Source organism: Artemia franciscana, chromosome 19 (genome assembly GCF_032884065.1).
Source record: "Artemia franciscana chromosome 19, ASM3288406v1, whole genome shotgun sequence".
In the NCBI taxonomy this organism is placed as follows: Eukaryota; Metazoa; Arthropoda; class Branchiopoda; order Anostraca; family Artemiidae; genus Artemia; species Artemia franciscana.
Window position 1 is genome coordinate 13,055,156 of NC_088881.1, and position 23,931 is coordinate 13,079,086.

The window sequence follows — 23,931 nt, forward strand, 5'->3', positions numbered from 1 at the left end:
CTCCAAACACATCCAATCAAAATTTTTAGAAAGACATTTTGTTCAGCGTAGTTGAAAGGTCCAGAAATTATGTCTTTGAGGATGAAATCCCCCCATAGCCCTCAGGGCAAGGGTTGTAAGTTATACCCTGGGGCATATAAGGTTTTTATAGAAAGGGTAGTCGCATAAACTTCGGGGAGGGGTCATTGGATTGGTAATCAGAAGTTATAGTGCTTTTTTTAATAGTCAAAGTGATCAGAGGGCAGATATCCCCCCCACCCCACAGCCACACGTTGCATTTTCCCCAAATGTATTTGATTGCAATTTTAAGATGGTCATTTGTTGTCGTAGAAACTTCCGAAAGGGCTCATTCGGCTGAGAATTGAAAGGGACGTTGCCCTCTTTAATAGTCAAATGGGATGTGAGGGAGACAACCCCCCCACCCATCATTTCCCCAAACAGTTCCAATCACAATTTTGAGATAGATATTTTGTTTCACGTAGTTTAAAAGTCCAGAAATTATGTCTTTGAGGATGAGACCCTTTTCCCTCCCCCAGAGCCCTCGGGGCAAGATATGTAAGTTATGCCCCAAGGGAATATAAGGTTTTTATGGAAAGTGTGGTTGTAAAAACTTCGTGGGGGGTCATTGGATTGGAATCGGAAGTTTAAGTGCCCTTTCAAGAGTCAAATTTATCAGAGGCTAGCTATACCCCCCCTCCCACGTCATATTTTCCTCAAAGGCATCCGATAGACATTTCAAGAGAGCCATTTGTTCAAAAATAGTTCAAAGATCACATAACAAGGCCTTTGGGGTTGACACAATCCCCCAGAGTCTGGGGGTAAGGGTTGTAAGTTATGCCCTGGGGGTATGTAATACTTTTACAGAAGAGATCAGAGGAGGCTCATTTGATTAAAAATGTATGGTTCTAATTCCATTTTAAGTCCCAAACGTGATGAAGGGAAAATAGCCCCCCTCCATGAAAGCCTCTTTTCCCCAAACATGCTCAATCGAAATTGCGAGACAGCCATTTTGTAACCAATAGTCCAAAGAGCATAGAACAATGTCTTCAGTAATCCAATATAAGGAATATTTAGGCGGACGCTGATCTAAATCAAAACAAACTCTGAGAATGTGGACTTGGGAAAAGGTAACAAAGCAATGTCTCAAGGACAACTTATATTATTAAGTTATACCTTAAGAGTAAGTCGTGGGGGGTTTTGAACTAGCCAGAAGGTTCTATGTGTATACTTTTAATACTACCACAACAGTTACCGTAACTAATGACGCTAAGAGTATTAAGGGGAGACTTCTAAGAAGCATTTAGAATTTAGAGGGAATTTCAATTAAACAAAAAAAAACTGTGTGCATGCTGGTTTTCAAAGGGCATATAAGCAATATGATAGGCAGCACTGCTCTATAGTAGCTAGAAATATTATTGAAACATTTAAAGGAGCTAATTCAAAACAAAATTAAAAGTTCTAGTGTCCCTTTTAAGAGAAAAAAAAGATTGGAGTAAAATCAGCCTGTCTCTCAAGGCGATTCATTTTCCGAACACATCCAGCCAAAATTTTGAGACAATGATTTTGTTCAGCATACTAGAACGGTTGAGTAACTATATGTTAAGCAACTATGTCCATGTCTTATTGGGCATGCCAACCACCTCCCCCAGTTATGCCGTTGGCCCATTATGCTATAAAGCTAAATGTTACTTTAAAACTAAATAAAAAGGCATTGCGTTTACGGTTGTCAATAAGACGTTCCATCAATATATCGAGAACGACTGGGGGTATTAACTTGCAGTTATCAGGGCTACTACTATTACTACTTCTCTTCTTACAATTCAGATTAATAAATAGTGTAAGTGTATTCAGGTTGTCAAAGACCATAGACAGAATCTTTCGGGAATGATATTAAGTTTTATTTTTCAGATCAACTTGAGGCGGTATAAAATTAAATTAAAAATACTATTGGTTTCGGGATTAAAAAATGTTGAAAAAAGTTTCTCCCAACATACAAATAGCAAGCCAAACTATGGATTCTTCTAGAAAAAAAAAGCAATAAAATATTTGTTTTTCACTATGTCAATAAAATTGACTATGACTAAAGTTGACTAAAATTGATTGTGTCAATAAAAAACGAACAGAAATTAATTTTAAAATAACTTTTTTCCCACAAAACAAGTTTTTCAAAGAAAATTAAAGTGCTCAAAAACAGCAAATTAAAAAAAAGCAAAAAAAGAAAATTAAAGTGCCAAAAAAGGGCAGAAATATAAGTCAAGTAATCTTTAAAGCGTAAAACTACCACAAATCACTATCAATAACTAAATGAAACTCAAAACGAACAGAAAGTAGAATAAATAGTTGTGTTTACTGAAAATTTGAAAATTGAAATTTGCGCTTTACTGAAACAAAATACGTTTTAAATATTTTCATTTTTTTACTTAAATAAATAAAAAACAAGACTTTAAGGAATAAATATCAGTATGTGTATATTAAACTGACAATCAACATTCAGCCCTACTAATGCTAATTTTTGCTCGTTTTGAGTTTGACTTGGCTTTTTATTCTAATATCTGTTCGTTTTGAGTTTCATTTATTTACTGATAGTGATTGTCGTAGTTTTTTGCTTTGAAGCTTATTTGACTTCATTTCTGCCCACTTTTGGCTTAATTGAGCTCTTTACTTTCCTTGAAAAACTCGTTTTGGGGAAAAAGTTTTTTAAATTAATACAAATATAAGGTGGCATCATTCAGCCGGGGGGGGGGAAGGGCTGGAGCCCCCTGCTTCCCTTATGGGTGCCCATGGCAGTTGATTTCTTGTAATATTACGGATATATAGGAGACAAGAGCAGTACAATATCAAGCAAAACGCACAAAATTCTTGTTGATATTATTTGTAACACATCAAGTGAAATATTAGATTTCTCTCAAATATATGCATCATGAACATATCCATCAGAATTCATTGTGCATTATGCGAAAACGGGGAGGGGGTGGTGGTAAATGTATTATTCGAAATTTAAGGGAGGTTAGTTGTGGTGCTTTGTTACATTTTCAATGAAAATACCAAAAAAGCGTTTTTAGCGCAAATTCCCATAAAAGGTATTTTTCAAGATCAAATCTAAGGGGGATCTGGGGGAAACATCCCCCCCCCAATTATCGCAACTGGTAGGGGTTTGAAGGATTGTTGTTCAAGATGGTCCTAACATACTTACAAAAGGCTTGTAAAGGTCATGACTTACAAAACAAAGACTTTACAGTAGAGCGAAAAAAAAATATACAAAATATTGTTGCAAGTGAGAGTGCCCAGTTTTTTCTGCAAGCAAAAAGAGGCAGCACATTTTGGAATAGAAAGTCTTTCCGGTACCTTCGGAACCATTTGAGGTGACCTGTTGCGGAACAGTTGCACCCTTATGTAGTTTTTGGTTGATCGCGTATGCAACCCTATCGTGTTGAAAAAAAATACACATTAACACCTTCTTAGCTAAAAATGCATGCGTGACAATAAAAACTAGAACCGTGATCTTAAGCTGTGCTTTCTTAATGATAACAGAAAGAAAAAAACGGAATGTTGGGTGTGTTTATAAGAGTGAAGAAGTTGTGTTTTTGTGAAGTTGTTAGTTTTGCTATTTTTACATTAGTTGTTAGCTGTTAGTGTTTGTTAGTTGTACAGTTTTGCTATTACCAAAGATTCTGTTTAGGGTCTTAATAAAAAAAAAGTAAATAAAAAATTCAGAATGATAAATTTATGAGTGAGGCACAGTTGCTTCTGAAAGAAATCATTTTTTTTCAACGTTATGAATTATTTTCGTCATTTTCGAAGGGTGATACTTATGGAAAAATGATCTAACAATTTATTCTTGCATTTCGTGCTACATTTTCAGTGATTTCTCAAGGTTCATTTTCATATTATTGCACTTTTTTTTTAGACGTGAACGAATGTGAAACATTGGAAAAGCCTTGTATTAACGCCTATAACTGTACAAACTTACCTGGAGGCTACGAGTGTAACTGTCTCAAAGGATGGGGAGGCTTCAAGTGTCAGCTGAACCTAGATGACTGCAGGGATCATCCATGTAGTAATGGTGCCACTTGTGTTGATCTTGTCGCTGACTATCACTGTGTCTGCTTACCTGGCTACACAGGTACTTTTCAATTGCACTCACCATTTATACCATGATTACTATCTGTTATCCATTATTATTCTTCGGCTGGAACTGTGTAATGCACACTTCTAGACTTCTATTTTAGCTTCCTTTTTATTTTATTTCTGTAGCTTATGTCTGTTTAGTGGTAAAAAAATATTAAGATATTGGTTTCAAATCACTCAAGATCGAGCATCTTGTGGGTGGAGGTGAGGAGAGGACTGAGAAAAAATTACAATTACATTAACCATTATGTGAGGAAAGAGCATGGAATCGGGAATCAAATGGTATATTCCTTCTATCTGATTTTAATCCTGTAGCAAGAATTGAACAGGAATTACCTACCTTATGATTTACCCACACAGACCTAAATAGCACATCTGGAGCAAGGGGCGGATCTAGAGCAAAATATTAGGGAGGCTCAATGTGACAAGGGCGCCAATGAGCAAAATAATGGGGGGGGGGGTTCCAATGTGACAAAGTTGCCAATAATTGCCCAAATTGACAAATTTATTCTAAAAGAAAGCGTAAAAAAAGAAAAACAAGAAAGGGGGTGCCAGAAAATCTCGGGAAAAGGGATTCGGGGTCCCCCCAGTCCTCTGGATCCACCACTGTTCGGAGACATTCTACCAATTCAATCAGGCACCTCCTCCTGTATTCCATCTTCTGCTACCATTTGGCAATGCTTGATCACCTAGAGTGTTCCAAGTTACAAATGGCTAAAACAATAGTCAAAATTAATATCATACAGTACGTGGTAATCAACTATAAGTAAGGAGTGACTCGGCCCAAAAAGGAATTTTTAGACCAATAAAAATGTATAATAAAATAATAACAATAAAACAAAATGAAAAAAATGATTTTTATGCCGATTAAAAATACAAAAAAAAAATCACCCATCAAAACCTACGAGTCTGCAAAAATTTGCCTGACTTTTGAAGGGGGAGGAGAAGCCCCTAAGAAATCAAGTGATCTTAAAGAAAATCCCACAATCAAATACAGAGTGTCAGACAATCCTCTTGCAGAGGTTTCAAGTTTCTATCTACAAAAATATCAAATTTTGCAATTTTTTTCAGAGAAAAATCACAGATGCGTGTTGATTTTTTCTTCCCTAGTTGATTTTTTCGTTCGAACGGAAACTAAAAGTTCTAGTGCAATTTTTAAGTATCCAAAAATATTGGAGGCAATTAGCACCCTCCCACGTCATTTTTTACCCGAAGATATCCGATCGAAATTCTGATAACTATGTTGTTCAGCATAGTTGAAAGGCCCAGTACCTATGTGTCTGGGGATGACATGACCCTTGCAGCCTTGAGAAAAGGGCTGCAAATTATGCAATTTGCCCATTGCTTACATATTTGCTATTGGGTAACATACGGAAAAGTTTTCGGGGGGAGATTTTTTAAGGGGAAGATTTTCCGTGGGGAAAATTTTCCTCAGGTTAGGAAAGTTTCTGGGGAAAACTTTCAAGTCGAAATTCGACACGGGACGGGGAGAGGATTTCCTGGTACGATTTGAAAGATGGTTCGTAATTAAATACAAAACAACTTTTTGAATTGAAAGTAAGGATCAACCTTTGAACTTAAAACGAACCAAAATTATTCAGTATATGGGGGGTCTGTCCCTTATCCCTCGCTCTTGACGATAAAGTTTGACTTTTTGCCCTAATTCTTTAAGACCGACTCCAGAAAACCAAGGTGTGTTGAATTTTGAATAATTATTTTGTAGAAATATACGACTTTAGCGTAAAGAGTGAAGAATAGGGAAGGGGAAACCCCTCTAACATATGTAATAATTTCTGTTCGTTCGAAGTTTTGATGTCTCTTATTTCGTTCAATTGAAAAAAAAAACTTTTTTTCGTATATATCTATGATAAACAATATTCTAAAGCCAAACAGCAATAAATAATAAAAACTGGCAGAGAAAATTAGGAAGTAGGCCTACTATGTTTATTCATATATTATTGTACTATATTATTGTGCTATATTTTTGCTATATAAAACGAAAATCTATGAGACTGGTGGCTCGAATTTATGACTTATGGTCCAGTTTCTAAAAGTGGCGGTTCCAGCACCATTTTTTGGTATAATTAGTCCAAAATGATTAGAAAGATTTCTTAAGCAAATTATACTGGTTGAGGACGCTCGTCACCCTGTCTTTGGGATTTTTGTTTTTGAATTTTTTTTTTTTATTGAAAGAAGTGCGAATTATATTTTATCTAGAAAATTTTTATACATTAAATAAATAAGGGACACAACACTTGGATCAATTTCTGGGATGTAGGAATTTTAATATTTGCCAAAACTGGAAGTAACAAGTCAAGGAAAATTATTTCTTTAGTGGGATCTATTTTTGGTCAGGGTTTTCAATAAAAAGGGCGTTTAATCATAAATAAAATTTTAGCATATATTAAATTCAATTAAGTTAGAAAATCTGAAAGTAGACCCTGTCTTTGATGGAATTTTTTCGATCCAGATTCTTAACAAACACACGGTATCTAATTTTGTAGTAAATTTTAGCAAATGTTAAATTCAGTCAAGACTGAAAATAAAATTTTTCTTTCATTAAAGATTCTTTGGTTTCATCATAGTTAGTTATGGATAACTCTGTCTCAATAGTACAGGTATTTTTTTTTATTTGTACGCCTTCCCTCTCTCCCCACTGAAATATTCGACTTCGTCTTAAATAAGTCCTTGTGTATTTCCCTGGTAAAACAGTTAAATAGAAAATGATTTCAGGCTGGTTTTGAGATCGATGCTGTCCTAGTGTTAGAATAATTAATTTTAATAATCATATCCCCGGATTTATATCCCGCCTACTCCCAAGCCCGTTAATAAGAAAATTGGAGCATTGGTCTTTCGTATACATATTTAACATCTTCACTGGGTTTTAAAATAATAACAAAAAGTGAAGGTTTTTAAGATACCAAGTCACGTACTTGTTTTTTATTGGTGCATTTTTCTTTACTTGTGAATCAATATCTGAATTTTTTCGGGGATTTTCTATTAATTAGTTGATTAGGAAGTAGATAATTATAATTTTTGGCATCAATTTCTATGATTTTTGTATGTATTATTATTCAGCTAAGCATCTCATGAAGCGCTTTTTACACTATCAATATTGTTTATTAGACTTGCATAAAGCTTTAAGCTAGTCCAACTGCTTTTTTGATTCAATAATTTCGACAAGTAAGGTTCTAAGATCTTGAAAACACGTTGAAACATTACCATTTGTAAAATCTTACGTTTTTTAACAGAATTTTGTAGTATAGATATATATCGAGTTGTGTTCAAATTAAATAAAAAAAACTAATTTTTTTAGCTGAAAGTAAGGAGCGACATTAAAACTTAAAACGAACAGAAATTACTCCGTATATGAAATGAGTTGTCCCCTCCGCAATCCCTCGCTCTTTACGCTAAAGCTTTAAATTGTTTTAAAAAGTAGAATTGTGGCAAAGAGTCAAACTTTAGCGTAAAGAGCGAGGGATTGCGGAGGGGACAACTCATTTCATATACGGAGTAATTTCTGTTCGTTTTAAGTTTTAATGTCGCTCCTTACTTTCAGCTAAAAAAATTAGTTTTTTTTATTTAATTTCTGAACGTTTTTGAATTAATGCATGTTTGGTTTTGGCTCTCCGCACATAAACTATTAAAATGAAATTTGTATATTAACTCTTTTTTTGGCTAAATGGCTTTCTATTAGTTTTGATCAGACGATTTTGAGAAATAAGGGGTGGAGAAGGAGGCCTAGTTGCCCTCCAATTTTTCGGTTACTTAAAAAGGCAACTAGAACTTTTAATTTTTAACGAACGTTTTTATTAGTAAAAAATATACGTAACTTAAGAATTAACTTACGTAACAAACTTTCATAACCTTATATTTTTATTATGTATACGAGGGGATTTGTACCCTCGTTAATACCTCGCTCTTTACACTAAATCGTAAGTTTTGTCCCAATTCTTTAAGAATTACCCCTGAATCAGAAAGGCCGTAGACTAAATAGTTGAAATTACTAAAAATACTTTAGCATAAAGAGCAAGGTATTTATCTCCTCCTAAATACCTCGCTCTTTATGCTAAAGTATTTTTAGAACCCCTCATATGCGTAATAATCTCTGTTCGTTTTAAGTTTCAATGCTACTTCTTCCTTTCATTTGAAAAAACGTTTTCATGTTTATTTTTCATTGTTTTCTTATAGTAATGCTAGAGAATCCTGCGCCCTTGTCATTGAATTTTTCTTCCCCCATGACAGATTCCTCCAAGGAAAGATCCTCCAACATAGCCCCCTCTCCTCAGCCCCACCCCCAAACAAAATAAAATCCCCCTGAAAACGTCTGTACACTTCCCAATAACCATTACTATATGTAAATACTGGTCAAAGTTTGTAACTTGCAGCCCCTCCCCCAGGGATTGCGGGGGAGCAAATCATCCCCAAAGACATAGTTATTATGGTTTTTGACTATGTTGAACATAATGGCTATCTCAAAATTTTGATCCGTTGACTTTGGGAAAAAAATGAGCGTGGGAGGGGGCCTAGATGCCCTCCAATTTTTTTGGTCACTTAAAAAGGGCACTAGAACTTTTCATTTCCGTTAGAATGAGCCATCTTGCGACATTTTAGGACCACTTGGTCGATACGATGACCCCTGGGGAAAAGAAAAAAAAAAAGAAAGAAAAAAAAAAACAAACAAATAAACACGCACCCGTGATTTGTCTTCTGGCAAAAAATACAAAATTCCACATTTTTGTAGATAGGAGCTTGAAACTTCTACAGTAGGGTTCTCTGATACGCTGAATCTGATGGTGTGATTTTCGTTAAGATCCTACGACTTTTAGGGGGTGTTTCCTCCTATTTTCCTAAATAAGGCAAATTTTCTCAGGCTCGTAACTTTTGATGGGTAAGACTAAACTTGATGAAACTTATATATTTAAAATCAGCATTAAAATGCGATTCTTTTTATGTAGCTATTGATATCAAAATTCAATTTTTTAGAGTTTTGGTTACTATTGAGCCGGGTCGCTCCTTACTACAGTTTTGAATACAATTTTCAATAAAAATGAATGTTATGGAATAAAAAAAATACCGAATGTAATCTGATGTTTTAGTTGTATATTGTTACACAACGAATGTTTTTGTTGTGTTGTAGAAATGAAATAAATTTAGGGTATAAAATATGTGCAATCCTTAGGAAAATATTGGGGGAGGAGGGATATTGCTCAAAACCTCTAACAAATTGTCAAAAGAAGTGCTCTATAATCTTCAGACCTTGATAACGTCCCTAAAAAGTTTTCAGGAATGGTATTAGTAGGGGGAATGGTATTAGGATGGGGAGGCCAAACACATCGTTAACCCCCTCCAACCATAAATAGAGCTTAGTTTTTGGGGTGTAGAAGTAATGGACCTCGAAGGCCTGAGCCTCGCTCCACTGATAGTGGGTCCACACCCTCTAATGATAATAATAATAATAATAATAGCATTAGTAACCCTGCTAAAAACGATAAAATAAGTAGACATATTACAAGAACAATTCCTTAGGTGATGAGCTGCTCTCTACTTATTTAAATCTTGCACAAGTGTCACGTGCAATGATAGAGAAATTAACAGGATTTAAAATCTGGGCATTGTCAATAATACTTAAGTCATATTACACACAAGGGTTTGAGTATTGTAAAATAAGGTGAGTTAAAATAGTTTTCAGTGCAAATCAAATACCGTGTTCAAGAATTCATCTTTTATATCTATTTATGGCCAAGGGAATATCCAGTAATTTTGATCGGCGGGGGATATTTTTTGGGGAGGAGGGATACAAAAAAATCTTTAAGAAATGCGTAAAAAAGTATTTATATGCATTTTCGTTCGTTTTTACGAGTTGGAAAAAATTCAAGAGGGGGAGGGGGTGTTAAGCAAGCTAACCCCCGCTGGGTACGGTCTTTTTTACGGCCATTCCACCATAGAGAAACTGTGAGTTTAGTTGCTAAAAATTTTTACCAAAAGGTTATTTTATTCCTTTTTACTAGCTTAAAATATCTTACTCTCAAAATTTTATATTTTTTGATATTATGAACATAGAGTGGATGAAAATAATAAATAATTAATATATATTAAATTAACGAAAATGCGCCACAAAAAAATAGACCAATGGTGTGAAAGCCGTCCACTTTAACATGAAAGTATTGGGTAGTAATCTCTTGTTTCTCTTTTATTTCTAAAGAAACTGACTTGGGTAACGTTTCTTTATGTTTGTTACTGTATTAGCAAGTGAATAAATAAGAAAAACTCCGATCCAGGGCCACATCCTGAATTTTGGTTTGGGAGGGGGGTGCAAAAAACTTTGAAAAACGCAACAATAATTTCCCTACAGCCATTTTTGTTACTTTTGTACCAGTCAGGCAGAAATTTAGGGGAGATGGGGGAGGGGGTCAAACCAGACCATCATCCAACCACCCCCCCCCCCCCTGGATAAGGCCCTGCTTCGAGCATACCCTTTCAAATACTTATTTTTACAATTTATTTGTCTACGTGTAGGCTACGCATTATTAACCATGAGTAAAACTTTGAAAAAATTCTAAAATTGACGAATTTTATAGAAAATATAAAAAATCATAGAAAAGGTCATGAAAAATTCCAAGTTTCAGGGTAAGGGGTGCCTCATTCCCATACGCACGTGCCTGCTTAATATGCACTATTTTTTATCTTTCATTTGTCTATTTCTTTACCTTTACACAGTTAAAAATTTTGCTTGTGGAATATTCCATAATTGATGACCATAAATTTTATAAACCATTAGTAAAACATCTCACTTGTAGTTATGTAGCAATAATTTTGCATAAGCTAAATTAGGTGAAAAGAAATATAAAAATTGTAAAGGTACAATTAAAAATAGCAAAAAATAAGATAATTGTATTATACTCTTTGCAAGCAAAAAGCCAAATGGCATTGAAATCACAATCTATTAAATCTTACATGGCAAATGCTAAAAACTGTAAGCGATTTACTGCTTTAACTACCGCAATATATCTCATCTTTAAATTATGAGAAGTTTACTCCAGGAATTTACCGACTATTAATTCAACAAATGGTAATTTTATTATATGGTTGAAGCCTTGATATATTTTAGAAGGTATTAATTATATCATGAAAAGAGAAATCACCAATGCAACAGCACAAACACATAAAAAAAAAGAAAAAAAAGAGACGGAAGTAGAAAAGGAAGACTGTTTTCCTAAATTAGTGATTACTATAGACCAGCACTTGAATGAGGCCTTAACCCTACTCATCCATACAATCACATAGGTCAAACAGCATAGCCATACACAATCAACCATAAAGAATAATCCATGGACAGGCAGTCATGTCGTCAATAAGTATAAGTCGTCATTTACGAAACAATAGAAAAAAAATAATAAAGACAAATAATTCAGAGGCAACAACCCAACACAGAAGTTCCTGTGGCAGATACAGTTTTCTCTCTAGAGACCAATTTGCATAAACACTACCCATCTGTTTCTAACCCTGATGAAGTTAGGTTTTGCCTCATAAATATCCGTTTTAACAGCCAAAAAAGGTTAAGTCCACCAAGACCCGTCAATTATAATAACCAAAGCAGAAAAAAACAATTCACTTGTTGTCATGGCTACGACAGACTATGAAAACAAAATCCTCTCAAATTTAAATGACACAACTACATATAAAACAAAAACTCATGAAAAAAAAAGTTTGGTTGAACTTCGTTGAAGTAAGGATGATATGGCTGTTTTAAAAAGTTTTGTAAAAACATTTTTAGTTTCAACTTTCACATTTTAATGTAAGTTTTTATATTTATATAAATACATACTTCTCTGGTGTTGTGCTGAAGACGGCCCCTGGACACAGGGCCGAAACATCCACAGAATTGAACCCCACTGTCCTGGAAATACCCCCCCATTGTTCCCAAGTTGTGTTTTTTTTTTATTTGGAAAGGCAGTGTGGTATTCGTCGCTATTTACCATTTAAACTGTAAAAAAGTCTCCTCCTGGAGCAACGAAATTAAGGCCAACGAAAATACTGGACGAAACAAGACGAATATTTCGGGGAGACAACCTCTTCCTTTCCTCAGCGCATAGAAAAAGCTACAACCAGATAAAAACAAAGTGAAGAAAATAAATAATGCGGGAGATAACAATAAAAACGAACAAAAACCAAAATTGAAAGAATTAAAAACGCGGCAAAAAAAACAGCAGATGAAATCAAGATTAAAAGAATTAAAAATTTAAAAGCCAAAAAATCTAATCTCAAAAGTGAGCCACTCACCAATATCTAAGATTAATAAAAACAATGGTACTCATTTAGCAAGCTTTTGATCTTAATTTAACGAATTTTCCAAGTGTATCTGAGCAAAGCAGTACTGTTTAAGACAATATTTAAAGCAACTTCAGCAAAAATCGTAGCTAATGACGATTGCCGAGAAAAACAATGGAAACATCCAACTTAAAAATTTCACAGAAGATATCTGTCACTGGTTCCACACGCATATCTATTGTTTCATATCTATGCAATACTGTTTCAGACCAACAGTCTCAAGCTGAATATCTTCACCCTCTTTCCCCGACTTTGACAATGAAGAGCAAATGCTTTTAATCAACAACAAGGAAATCGATAAACGAGATATGAGTGAATTCGGACAATTGAGTAGCAAAAATAATCCTTTGAGGTATATCACACCGAGGGGTTATCCAAGTTAAGAAATGGCGTACAACAGGCGGTACGCATCCCACATTGGAGAAATATAGCACGCGTGGCAGAACAAGTGGCAGTCTGATGGCGGAGTGGACAACCTCTGGTATTATCAGTCCTTTATGCAGGGATACCAATGCACGGGGGCGGGGGAGGTATGAAGATGCAAAAATGCATTTTAAAAAATATAAGAGGAAATAGGGCAATAAAATTTAGGGACATGTTGCCCCTCTTCTCGCTGGTGCCCCGCTTTAAGAAAAAACATTTGATAAAATGCAAGTTCTTACCAGTATAATTATTCTACAACATTCTTTACCGAGGTAAGGCAAAAAATGGGCTATTTATCGCAAATATTGTGTTTTTTTCTAATATTTCTGAGCCTCCTCAGTCGAAAACATTGAATACAAGGCGTGGCGTAATTACCACCCTTTTCTGCCCTGCAGACGTGCTGCCAATAGGACTAGGCAATTTACTCAAAGCTAATTAGGCCAGTATGAATATATGTTTATCATATTGCTAGAACAAAGAAATATGATGATTACATGGTATTGCTTAAAACATTTGATAACAATCAAACTGTGCATATCTTTAAATAAACAAAGCTTGACATTAATTTTAAAATTCGACAATTATATTCGTATCTATACTTCCTTCGCATTTCAAGGGAAATATACAGATAAAATAGCAGATTTGGTCACAGATAGCTAGAAGCCAGTAATACTATGGTTGCAGTCGACGTAGCAACATAATGAAAAGTAAGTTGCGGCTAAAAGTAACGATAAAATAAAAATGCGTTTTTCAAGATAATATCAAGCAAGAAACAATTCCAATTGACACGAGTTTGGAGATGATCACTACTTATTTAGATCCAAATTTATTTTATTTCCCATTTAGACGAAGAAATCTCCTATATACATTTATATATATATATATATATATATATATATATATATATATATATATATATATATATATATATATATATATATATATATATATATATATATAAGGGGACTTGACCCCCCCCCCCTTCCCCAAAAAAATGTTTGAATGACTCGTAAAAACCTGCGCGGGGGTAGAGGCTACCCCCAAATAATGTTTGTTTGAGTCGTAAAAACGTAAAAATGCATATAAACAAATTTTTGATGCGTTTTTAAAGTTTATTTGTAACCCCCTCACCTACCAAACAAAAATACTGTATATGTACCTGGTATTAGGTAATCGTTTGACTGACCATATATCAAATCGTATGCTGCACGGAAATGATGTTCAATTCCTCTTTCTAGGGCTATAATAAAAGAAAGCCAAATATGGGTAGACCATAGTTTGTGGACTTGGCCCTGCAATGACTTGTGCGCATATAATTTTGAAATAAAATTTACTGAGGATAGGGGTCCAAAATGAATACAGAAGTCTACGAGGGTCATATACGAGGGCCGCAAGCTTGAGATGTCAAGACTAGTTATTAACAGCCTGAACGAGCAGAAGAAGGCAATAAAACCCAAATGGTAAATTGTATACATTTACACATTTATGAGCAAATTTATGTTTCATCGAACGCTCTACAAAGACACAGATTCTGTTTTTTCTTTTTCTATTTTTCATTTAATTTTGAAAATTCATTGCAATAGACCAAAGAATACAATTGCACTCTTGACACTATTGGGAGGCAAAACAAATATTCAGGTCTAAAAAAACAACTTAAAAATGTTTTTACAGAATTTACTGGCTAAGCCATACATGGGCGGGTGAGGATTTACACATAGACCTACTAGGCCCGTGCTTAGGTTCGCATAATGCCGAGGGGTGAAAAAAAAAGACTGAGCGACTTTTTTTTCTTAACAAAAACTGGAGTGATGTTGTGTACCGTCAAAGTGCAAGGTGTACTTTACCGCTGTGCTGCCTATTCACAGAAAAGTGATTTTGGAACAATACAGGAACTCCGTAGCTACATATAAACTGTTAGGTGCCTCCCAAGGATGACAGCTAAGAGCTCGGTATCATCTCTCTCTTGCAACCCTTTTGGCTCATCACTCATCTGTTGCCTTCTGTTCAGGGCTTCCACTATCCCCATATTTTTATGTATTTCCCCTATAAATCTCACGTTTTTCCTCTATAAATCTCATCAGGTCTACGGGTGCCAAAACGCTTGGGCCTACGGGTGCCAAAGATTTAAATCTGGGCCTGTCTATGTGACATTAAAACAGAAAAAGTTTCATGGAACAAATTTTGGATCTCCTTGTAAAAAAAAATAAGTTTACCTACTGACGGATCTCACCTAAGCGTTGTGATAGCTAACTTCAATATGTTTTGTGTGTTGACAGTATACAGGCATCATGAACAAGGCCTCTGGTTCTGAAATAATTAAAACATTTTCTTGAACGATGATTCATATTTACATATTCTTTCAGTGAAAAAAAATCTTCTACATTGAATCACGACTCTGCAATTACTCTTGGATTCCAGCTTTCATTTTTTAATTGTAGTGTTGCGCCGTAGCTAGTTATTATTTTTAATTAATAATTTCAGGACGGCATTGTGAAGCTGAAATTGACGAATGTCAAAGCAACCCATGCAAAAACGGAGGACAGTGTATTGATACAATCAACGGATTTAGGTGTATATGCCCCGTGGGATGGAATGGACCTGTCTGTGAGGTATTTGATATTTCTTTTTCTTATATTAGGATTTGAAATTTATACTCTTATTTCGGCTTCAATTGCTGTGAAAAAGTTTTCCTATTCCCTTTGTTCAAATTTTCTGTCAGTCACATTCGAATTAAACCCAGAGGCGCCATTTGGGGGGGGGTCAGGGGTGGGCAAATGCCCACCCCAGATTTTCCAGGGGGCCCAAGCTTCCACCACAAAGGGCCCTGTTTCGGCCATAATGATCTATTATGTCCAACATAATCCATTCTGTCCAATTGATTTGAAATTACTGCACGCCTATTAACCAAAGAGCATAATTACTTGACGACACTTGGGGTAATTATGCTATTTGCTATTAATCATTGTAAACTTTGAAAGTAGGTTAGATACATAATAAAATTCTTGAGTTCTGTCAAATGCCCATTTCCTAGATGATTACGCGACACGAAGTGATTCGGGGGGGGGGGCAAGATGGAGTTCATGCCCACCCCAAGATTTTGCCCAAATGGCGCCTCTGATTAAACCGTGTGAATGACTGACACTTTTTTCAAGACGTGCAACTCAGCCGACTTACCACTTTAAACATAAGGCGCAATTGAACACAATAGCTAGAATCTCGTAAAGAGTGAACAATGACAAAAATTCCGACGGCCATGCTTACTCTCAGCCAAGCACCAGCGAAAAATAAGAACTCAGGAGGATTAGTATGAACGGTACTTATCTGCTATAGCGCCTATGTTAAGTTATTCGTCCATTGACACACTGTAGAACCAGTTTCTTCGTTAGTTTCTTTCAGCTTAGCATGAGATAAGACAGGGACAAGTGATAGAATAGATGAGAAATATATAATTTGGGTTATATATTTTAACATTAAGGAGGGAGGGGTGGGGGTAATGTATTTATACAGTGTGAAGTTAGAAAACAATTCTTACTTTAAAATATGTAGAATAATTGTACTCAACACATTTTGCATGTAGACCCGTTATTCTTTACCACCCTACCCCCCCCCTTCCCAAAGTGCAAATATATATCCCAAATTTGTTCCCAAATACGGGTAGTGCGCACATACTCGTGTGATTTTTTTTTACTGACTTTCGAGTTGATTGCTATTTATGTTTTTGAACTTCGATCGCTTTTGAATTGAGTTAAATTACATTTTACTTTACAGCGAATGCAGCAGAGCGAAGACATACAGTTTTCGGTTTCCTTTATATTCTTCTTCTTCGGTGACCTTCAGCTCTCACTGTCCTCCCTTTTTTTCTTTGATGATGAGTAAAAACTCTTGTAGTTGAGGTTATTGTTTCTGCTTAACCTTTTATGTTTATCTTTCTTTGGAGGTTTTTGCCTTTTTTTTAATTGGGGTAGTGGTTATCACGAGATAATCCTTTCTTCCTTTTTGACGATATTTTCCGTTCTTCATAGTCGTCAACTAAGCGCCTATGGTCTTCTTCGGCCGTTGTAGTTCCAGATCTTTATCTGATGGCTTTATCTGATTCGTCAGCTAATTCATCATTTTCATTATCGTTATTATCGTTGGAAACTTCAGATTCTGCTTTGAATCATCGACTTCGTTATAATTCATCTTCAACAGTTGCATTTTCCAAGTAACCTTCATCTCCCTTACTTTCTTTGTCTTCAGCTTGGGCATTATCACCAGATTCTGGGACTAACGAGCTCCAGTCTACCTTTTTCAAGTCCTCAGGATCATCAATAATCATTTTTCGTAGCTTTTGTCCACTTATGGGATTATGTTCATTAGCTAAAACGAATTGATCAAATTTATCCACTTTTTAACATAATCCAACATGTTCATTGGAATGACATTAATCATTGATGCTTTACGATTTCAATCTTTGAGAACAAAACACGGCATCGAAATTTTTGAGGCTGAAATATATTTGTTCAAAATGGACTTTGTCATCTTCTTCCAATGACAAAACAAAAGGATCCCTTTCCGTAAGATTCATAAGACAACCAAGGTTAGGCTGTGTAAAGGCTGAACTTCATAACGGAATAAAAGCTCTTTAAATGGTGTTTTATATTTGTTTACCATCCCGTCAGTGAAACTATTAAACGCTGATCTAAGTTCATGTCTAAGATCTCTCTTGGACTGCTCAGCGGTATAACCATCCATGTCAGACAAATTCGGATGTTTACCTCAATCGGTTGTAATCTCGGCAACGTCTATGTTAAACTTCACGTCATTCTGTTTCTTCTTACAAAACATAATTGCGTTCTTTCGATGGAAAATATAATGGGATAACTATTTCACCATCACACGGCTGGAAGATAGCATGCTTGGTGCTCTCATACAAAATGTCGTCATTTTGTATGACGCACCATAAATTGACGACAATTTACTTTGTCGTCACAGATAGAACTATACCAGAAACTAAAAGTGTGAGCCTCTAATGCATATGAAATGCTTTTTCGGTATAACATTTTTTCTAAAACACAAATCTTCCAATTTGGGGCTGTCCTTGCTTTGAGATAATACCAAATGCCCCAAATTCTGTTACACCAAATACCCCTCTGTCCTATCTTGTACTTCTCTCGTTTTGACCTTCTTTTGGACTTCTTGTCCAAAAGTTCTATAATTCAATAAATTATTATTACCAATAAAAATTTGCAAATTGAGATTTTATTTTTGCCATAATAATTATAATATCATAGTGTTAATCAGTCGTTTCTTGGGTAATGCATTTTTCTTCAATTGTATTCATTCTTCTTTCAAACTGCTTGTACAGCAAATTTTCTTTGTCAATTCAGCAGATTTGCATCATGCTCATTTCTTTATCTTTTATCTTTTATTTTACCTTTTATTTTATATTTCGCTGTCAATTCAGCAAATTTGCTTCATGCTCATTTCTTTACTTTTTATCTCTTATTTCTTCTTTATTTTCCTTTTTATTTTTTTTATATCTTTTATTTTATATTTCTTTGTCAATTCAGCAGATTTGCTTCATGTTCATGTTCATTTCTTTATCTTTTATTTGTTCTAAGAACCCTCTTTTTTAACATTCATTTTCTTCCTCTTCTGTTCTTAACGCAGATTTATGCTAAAAGCATAACTGTCCTTAGAGTAGAATTGTTTCCCACCTGCCAATTAAAAGGAATAATGCATAGAAATAATGCAACCGTATAATAATAATATATTTTTATTTGTTGCCTCTACAGGTACATGAATATAAACAGAAGAGTTTAGGAAATAAACGAAAGAATACTACAAAACAACACTTCTGATTAAAAGGACGATAACAGCACTCATAATAAATAGCTTAGTTTTACTAAGACCATGGCGAGAACAATATTTATGCATCAAACGAGACAGTTAGGGAGAAAATTGATTGTATTTTCTCTGGATCTCCAAGAAATAGATCATATTGCTTATCTGTTCTTGTAATGATATTAAGTTTTCCAAATTTTTGGATAATATACCTGTTTCTGAACCATAGCGGGATTCCATGAATATCGTGGTTGCAGCCGTAGCTACAATCTAGTAAAGGACGAACACGGCCCATAGTGACCAAAACAAAAAGCCTGAAACTCCTGATAATGGTGCTGGATTGAAGTAAAAAGTACACCGATGGAATCTTCTTAGCTGAAACCCTATACAGTAAATTTACAGTCCCTTGGCTTGAACAACAAGGAAAATCACATGGCTTAAACATATTTACAAAACCGGAAAAACTATACACGGATATGCTTTTTGTCACTTATAGTTAATTTCTTCGAAAATGGAAATATATATGGAGCTGAAATTTTTAAGTTTATCTATAACTGTTTGTACTCATAATCTTTGAGATTACTTTTAGTACAAAGTAGCACTTCTTTTCTGTTTTTATTTTTAGGTTGATGTAGATTTTTGCAATCCTAACCCTTGTATGAATGATGCTCCGTGCTTTCCCCTTGAAAAGGCATACCACTGCTTGTGTTTAGCAGGATATGAAGGCAAGAACTGTTCAAAGCAAGTCAAACGCGTCGAAGGTAAGAAAGTTGAAAATTTTAAAATAACATCTGGGGATATTTCATTTCCTTTTTGAAGCTCCACTTTTCATCAGGGGTGCCGTGTGAGTGGGAATGGTGCACTGGTTTTCAGAGCTTTATAGGAAGTGAAGAAAAACTTACGATTCTTGAAGCCTTTTGAGCATGAGGGGTGATGTCGTGAAAAAACTAGCTTCGAGTAGAGACAAATAAAAATTAAGTCATAGAAAGTTCTCTCCTTTTCCCCTTTAAGTCTTTAGAAAGTTCTACTCCATTTCACATCCAGGGAGGCATATTAAAGGAAGGTGGGCATGTCTTTCCAGGTATTCAAGGACTGAAAGAAAGCTTTAGAAAGAAGATAGCTCTAATATTTAGGCCCTCTGAGTCCTTAAGATTGTATCGTATCAGATTAACGACGCTTCTTGACTACTAAGGTCCCTGCGTCGGCCCTGCAGTGTATTGCTGCAGCATGATTCGATCTCTGGGTCCCGTATTACCAAGCTAAGGTCAAACCCAATGTGCCACCACAGGACAGTCCTTAAGATTCATTGCGCTAAAAGCTGGTTTTGAATAGACATCAGCGGAATTCTGTCTTCAGGTAAAGTATATTTCAGCACTTTTAAATTATCCCCCTTCAGGATCAAATTTACTTTAATTGGTGCAGGGAAATGTAGGACAAATCAATTCTTCAAATTTTTCAGAAGACACCAAGGAATTGTATATATAACTTTGTAGACTTCGGTCTTGAAATTTTTCCGGATCATGAAACGCACCTTGCTCTCCTCTCTAGGTTTACATGGTGTTTTACCTCATTTATTTTAGTCTTGAATAAACAAACGGCAGGATTTTATGTCGAATATTACTCCTGTCATCTTTACACAAAGGAATAAAAACCGAGCAAACTTTAGTTTGCCGAAATCACTAATATCAGGGGAAGGAGCTGAGTCAGGTAGGATGTCAATTCAAAAGGAGCTAGTGAAAATGTAAAAAGTAGAATGGTCGTGGCCCGGGGTGTTGTTTCACAGTTTAAAAACATTTAGAAGTTAAGTCTAAGAATTGAAGCTAGAGTGATGCAAATGGGCAAGTAGTGTTCTGAAACGTGGTTGCTTCGGAAGACGCCATTTGTAAGATGTTTCCAGGAATTTTTTGGAACATTTTTGTGTAGCCGTTTGATCGACAATAGGTCAAACAACCAGCTATAGGAAAAATTTGGTTCCATTCTGCTTTCTATGGTAACAATAGCATAACGATTGAGATGGCTAGGACACGTTTTGCAGATGAAGGAAAATAAATTACCGAAGACTGTTCTTTTTGGCCATCCAACTGGTGCCAATATGGGGCCAGTCGTCCCCTAATGGGCTGGAAAGAGGTAATAAGGAGAAATTTAAAGAAAATTGGTTTGAATAGATTTTTAAAGAAATACAATTTAAAGTAGGTGAAGCTTTGAATAAATTGGGATGGAGGAAGAGCCTGCGCAGATGTGTTGGTGTCAGGCGGCTTTCTGCTACAGTGAGTTGTTAGTAGTAGTAGTAGTACTATATTGACGCTTAGACTATTACGTAAGCATTGTTTTAAAATATATAATTCCAAAATTTCCATAAAATATCTATGAGACTACCATACAAAAATCCTAAAAACCTCTTTGTTTCAATTTTAGATCCAAAATGTGTTTCTAATAACCGTGGATATAAACCAGGAGAGATGTGGAAAGACTCTTGTAATACGTGTTACTGTACCAAAAATTTACAAACACGGTGCAGTAATTTGGTTTGCGGTGAAGGATGTCAGGATGCTGCCACAACGCACAATGGATCAGTAAGGAGCTGCGACACAAGTCAAGTATGAATTTCTATTTTAAATCCAGTCTAGGTCAAATATTACGAAGGAAATATTCACTCAGCGTGATCAGCTTTTCAAGCTCAATCGGAAATCGAATATTCAAGTTTATGGGGACATTTTAAAAGTAGATTTTTATGACCCATGTATTGTTACAATGTAGTTAAAAGTATTATGAGAAAGACTGCCTCACGTTCTTTCCTTCCCACTTCCCCAACTGGTTTGCATCCATAGAAAAATACGAATTCGGAAAATATAGAAAATGAAGTTTTTTTTAGCAGTCTTGATCCCCTTGGATCATTGTATGTTACATGTTCTTTGCATTATTGTTCTATACAAATTGTTCAATTATTGTTCAAAATATGTTATTGTTCTTTGTATTTATAAATGGATTATTAAATTTTTAAAGTCTTGTTGATCAATAGCGTAAATATTTCTCATTCCTTCCGATTGTTTAATGGGTCCGAAAGTCACTTCATCAAAAAATAAAATCATTTGGGGGGCGTGGCTCCACTTCACCTTTTTTAAAAAGAATTTTTTGGTATTGAATTGCCTCGGAGAACTCCGTTATATATTTTTATGTCAGAAAATTAGCATATTTCTCACTTCTTTTTTTTTCAAGAAAAAGTTTACAATGAATGAATGTTACTTCTATATTTACTTTTGTTCATTTTGCCTCAGGTTTCACACCTACTTCAGATTTCCATACAAAATGTGGACCTTCAGTGTCATGCTTCTCAGTCCTATTTCGGAATTCATTTTCCTTAGATGTATTCTTAAAAATACTATCAAACTAATATGGGTGCTGGGCAGGCACTGTATGGTAAATAGAAAATTATTAAGCATTTTATTTTGTTCAATTATAATATTTGGAATTGGCATAGGTGGGAGGGGGTGCCAATATTGAAGGACCAATTTTAATGAGACTATAACGCATAGGGTGAAATGGATTTTATTTAAAAATATATTTTGTCCAAATAATATGAATAATTTTTTCCAGCTGTGCACATCTTCAACACCTTGCCTCCACGAGCCTTGTCGTCCCCAGCCTGGTTGCAAGCCTCCACGTTCCCTTACTCTCTCCCCCAGCCAGCAGACAGCTTGCAGTCTTCTGCACAATAGCAGTGTATATTGTGCTCAATTAGAATTAGAGATGGTCAGACACAAAATCCCAGTTGGAACGACTTTATCAAGCTTGTGCCGTCAAATCCGAAGTGCTTTAGGTGAAGAGCTGGCCAAAGCGGATATTGGAACAGCGTTAGCTCCTGTCACTGTTTTGTGCACTCTAAAAAATGATGATAAAGACATAATAGTTGTGCGGATGGTAAATATCATCTCTAACTATTTGGTAGTTACAATAAAGTATTTTATTTCTCCTATATCTGAAAGCAAGTAGCCAGGAAGGGGTGGGGAGGCATTGGGTCTTTCTAGCATTCTAATTTCTCTCTTAGAATACAAAAAAGTGCAAAATATTGTTATATCTCTAAAATACAATACTTTTTTGGCACAAGAAAACCATCAATTCACTCACCTCCTTTTATAGATTTTGTTGGCTCATCCCCTTAGAGTGCTTTTGTCATCGTCCTTTTATGGAGCTATTTCAAAATATATGAAGAAAAAAACTTGAAATTTCCAAAAAAAGTTTTTTTTTCAATTTTTGTATCAATACCTTAAAGAAAAACTAAGAATTAGCACTCTCCAAATTATAATTTTGACTGAAAACATAAATCTAATGTTTCCTCGTACAATACACTTCATATTTTTAATTCAAGATGAATAATACAATCCAAAAAAACTTCAGAATTCTAAAATTTCTAGAATTGTAAAATTACTAAAGTTTGCCGTTCATCTTGCCAGTTGCGAGGATAGCCGGAGAGATTAATGTACCCTCAACTTGGCTTCTGAGATTCGACAAAGATTATATGACACTTTTTTTCAACCTGAGATTAAAAAAAAAAGTTTCAAGTGGTCCCACTTGTTTTCCGCATTTTATTTAGCTCCTAAGGAAATTGGTTGTTTCTCTGTTTTTCAAACGTATTAACAAGCTTTTGAATTAACCTATATTTTCCTTGTTATGAAGGCCGAGATAAACTTTCCTGCATGCATAACTGTTAGACCATAACCCTAAAAAAAATCTGACATTCATTCTTAGCTTTTCGACTGTCCCTCAAAAATATTTTTATGTAATATACCGCCTAGAGAAAGTAGGGAACGGAGTAGGATAAAATCTTCAGGGCTTTAATCTTGAAAGCTGCTGGACATTTCTCAGATAATGCTGGACAATAATGTCAGAGTGACATTATTGGACCTTTTAGAAATGGTACATGTTGTGAACATGACTCCATTCCACACGAATTTTTGGCGAGAAGCGAACAATTTTTTTGCAAAGAGACATTTTTTTCAATTTTTTAAGATTTCAGAAGCACATTGACTCACTTAGCTACTCTCAGTGATTTTAATATCTTCAGATGTTAACAGTATTTAGAAAGTGCTAGCATTCTATAACCTGCACTATTTTCTTATTTACACTAAGTCTGATAATACAAAGACTACTTGTCAAACACAATCTAAGGAGGCTTGCAACAAAACTAAATGCTTATCGCATATCTTAGAACCAGGAGAAAATAAT

The 23,931-nt window shown here is 35.1% G+C and overlaps 1 protein-coding gene across 1 annotated transcript in view; it reads left to right on the forward strand.

Moving 5' to 3' along the window:
• LOC136039082 (protein jagged-2-like) overlaps nucleotides 1–23,931 on the forward strand; it is a 153,548-nt gene that overhangs the window by 117,004 nt on the left and 12,613 nt on the right. Inside the window, exons 11-15 of the mRNA XM_065722566.1 lie at nucleotides 3,908–4,123; nucleotides 15,364–15,491; nucleotides 19,334–19,469; nucleotides 21,124–21,305; nucleotides 22,303–22,626. Coding sequence (XP_065578638.1) covers nucleotides 3,908–4,123; nucleotides 15,364–15,491; nucleotides 19,334–19,469; nucleotides 21,124–21,305; nucleotides 22,303–22,626 — 986 coding nt within the window. The remainder of the gene's footprint in view (nucleotides 1–3,907; nucleotides 4,124–15,363; nucleotides 15,492–19,333; nucleotides 19,470–21,123; nucleotides 21,306–22,302; nucleotides 22,627–23,931) is intronic.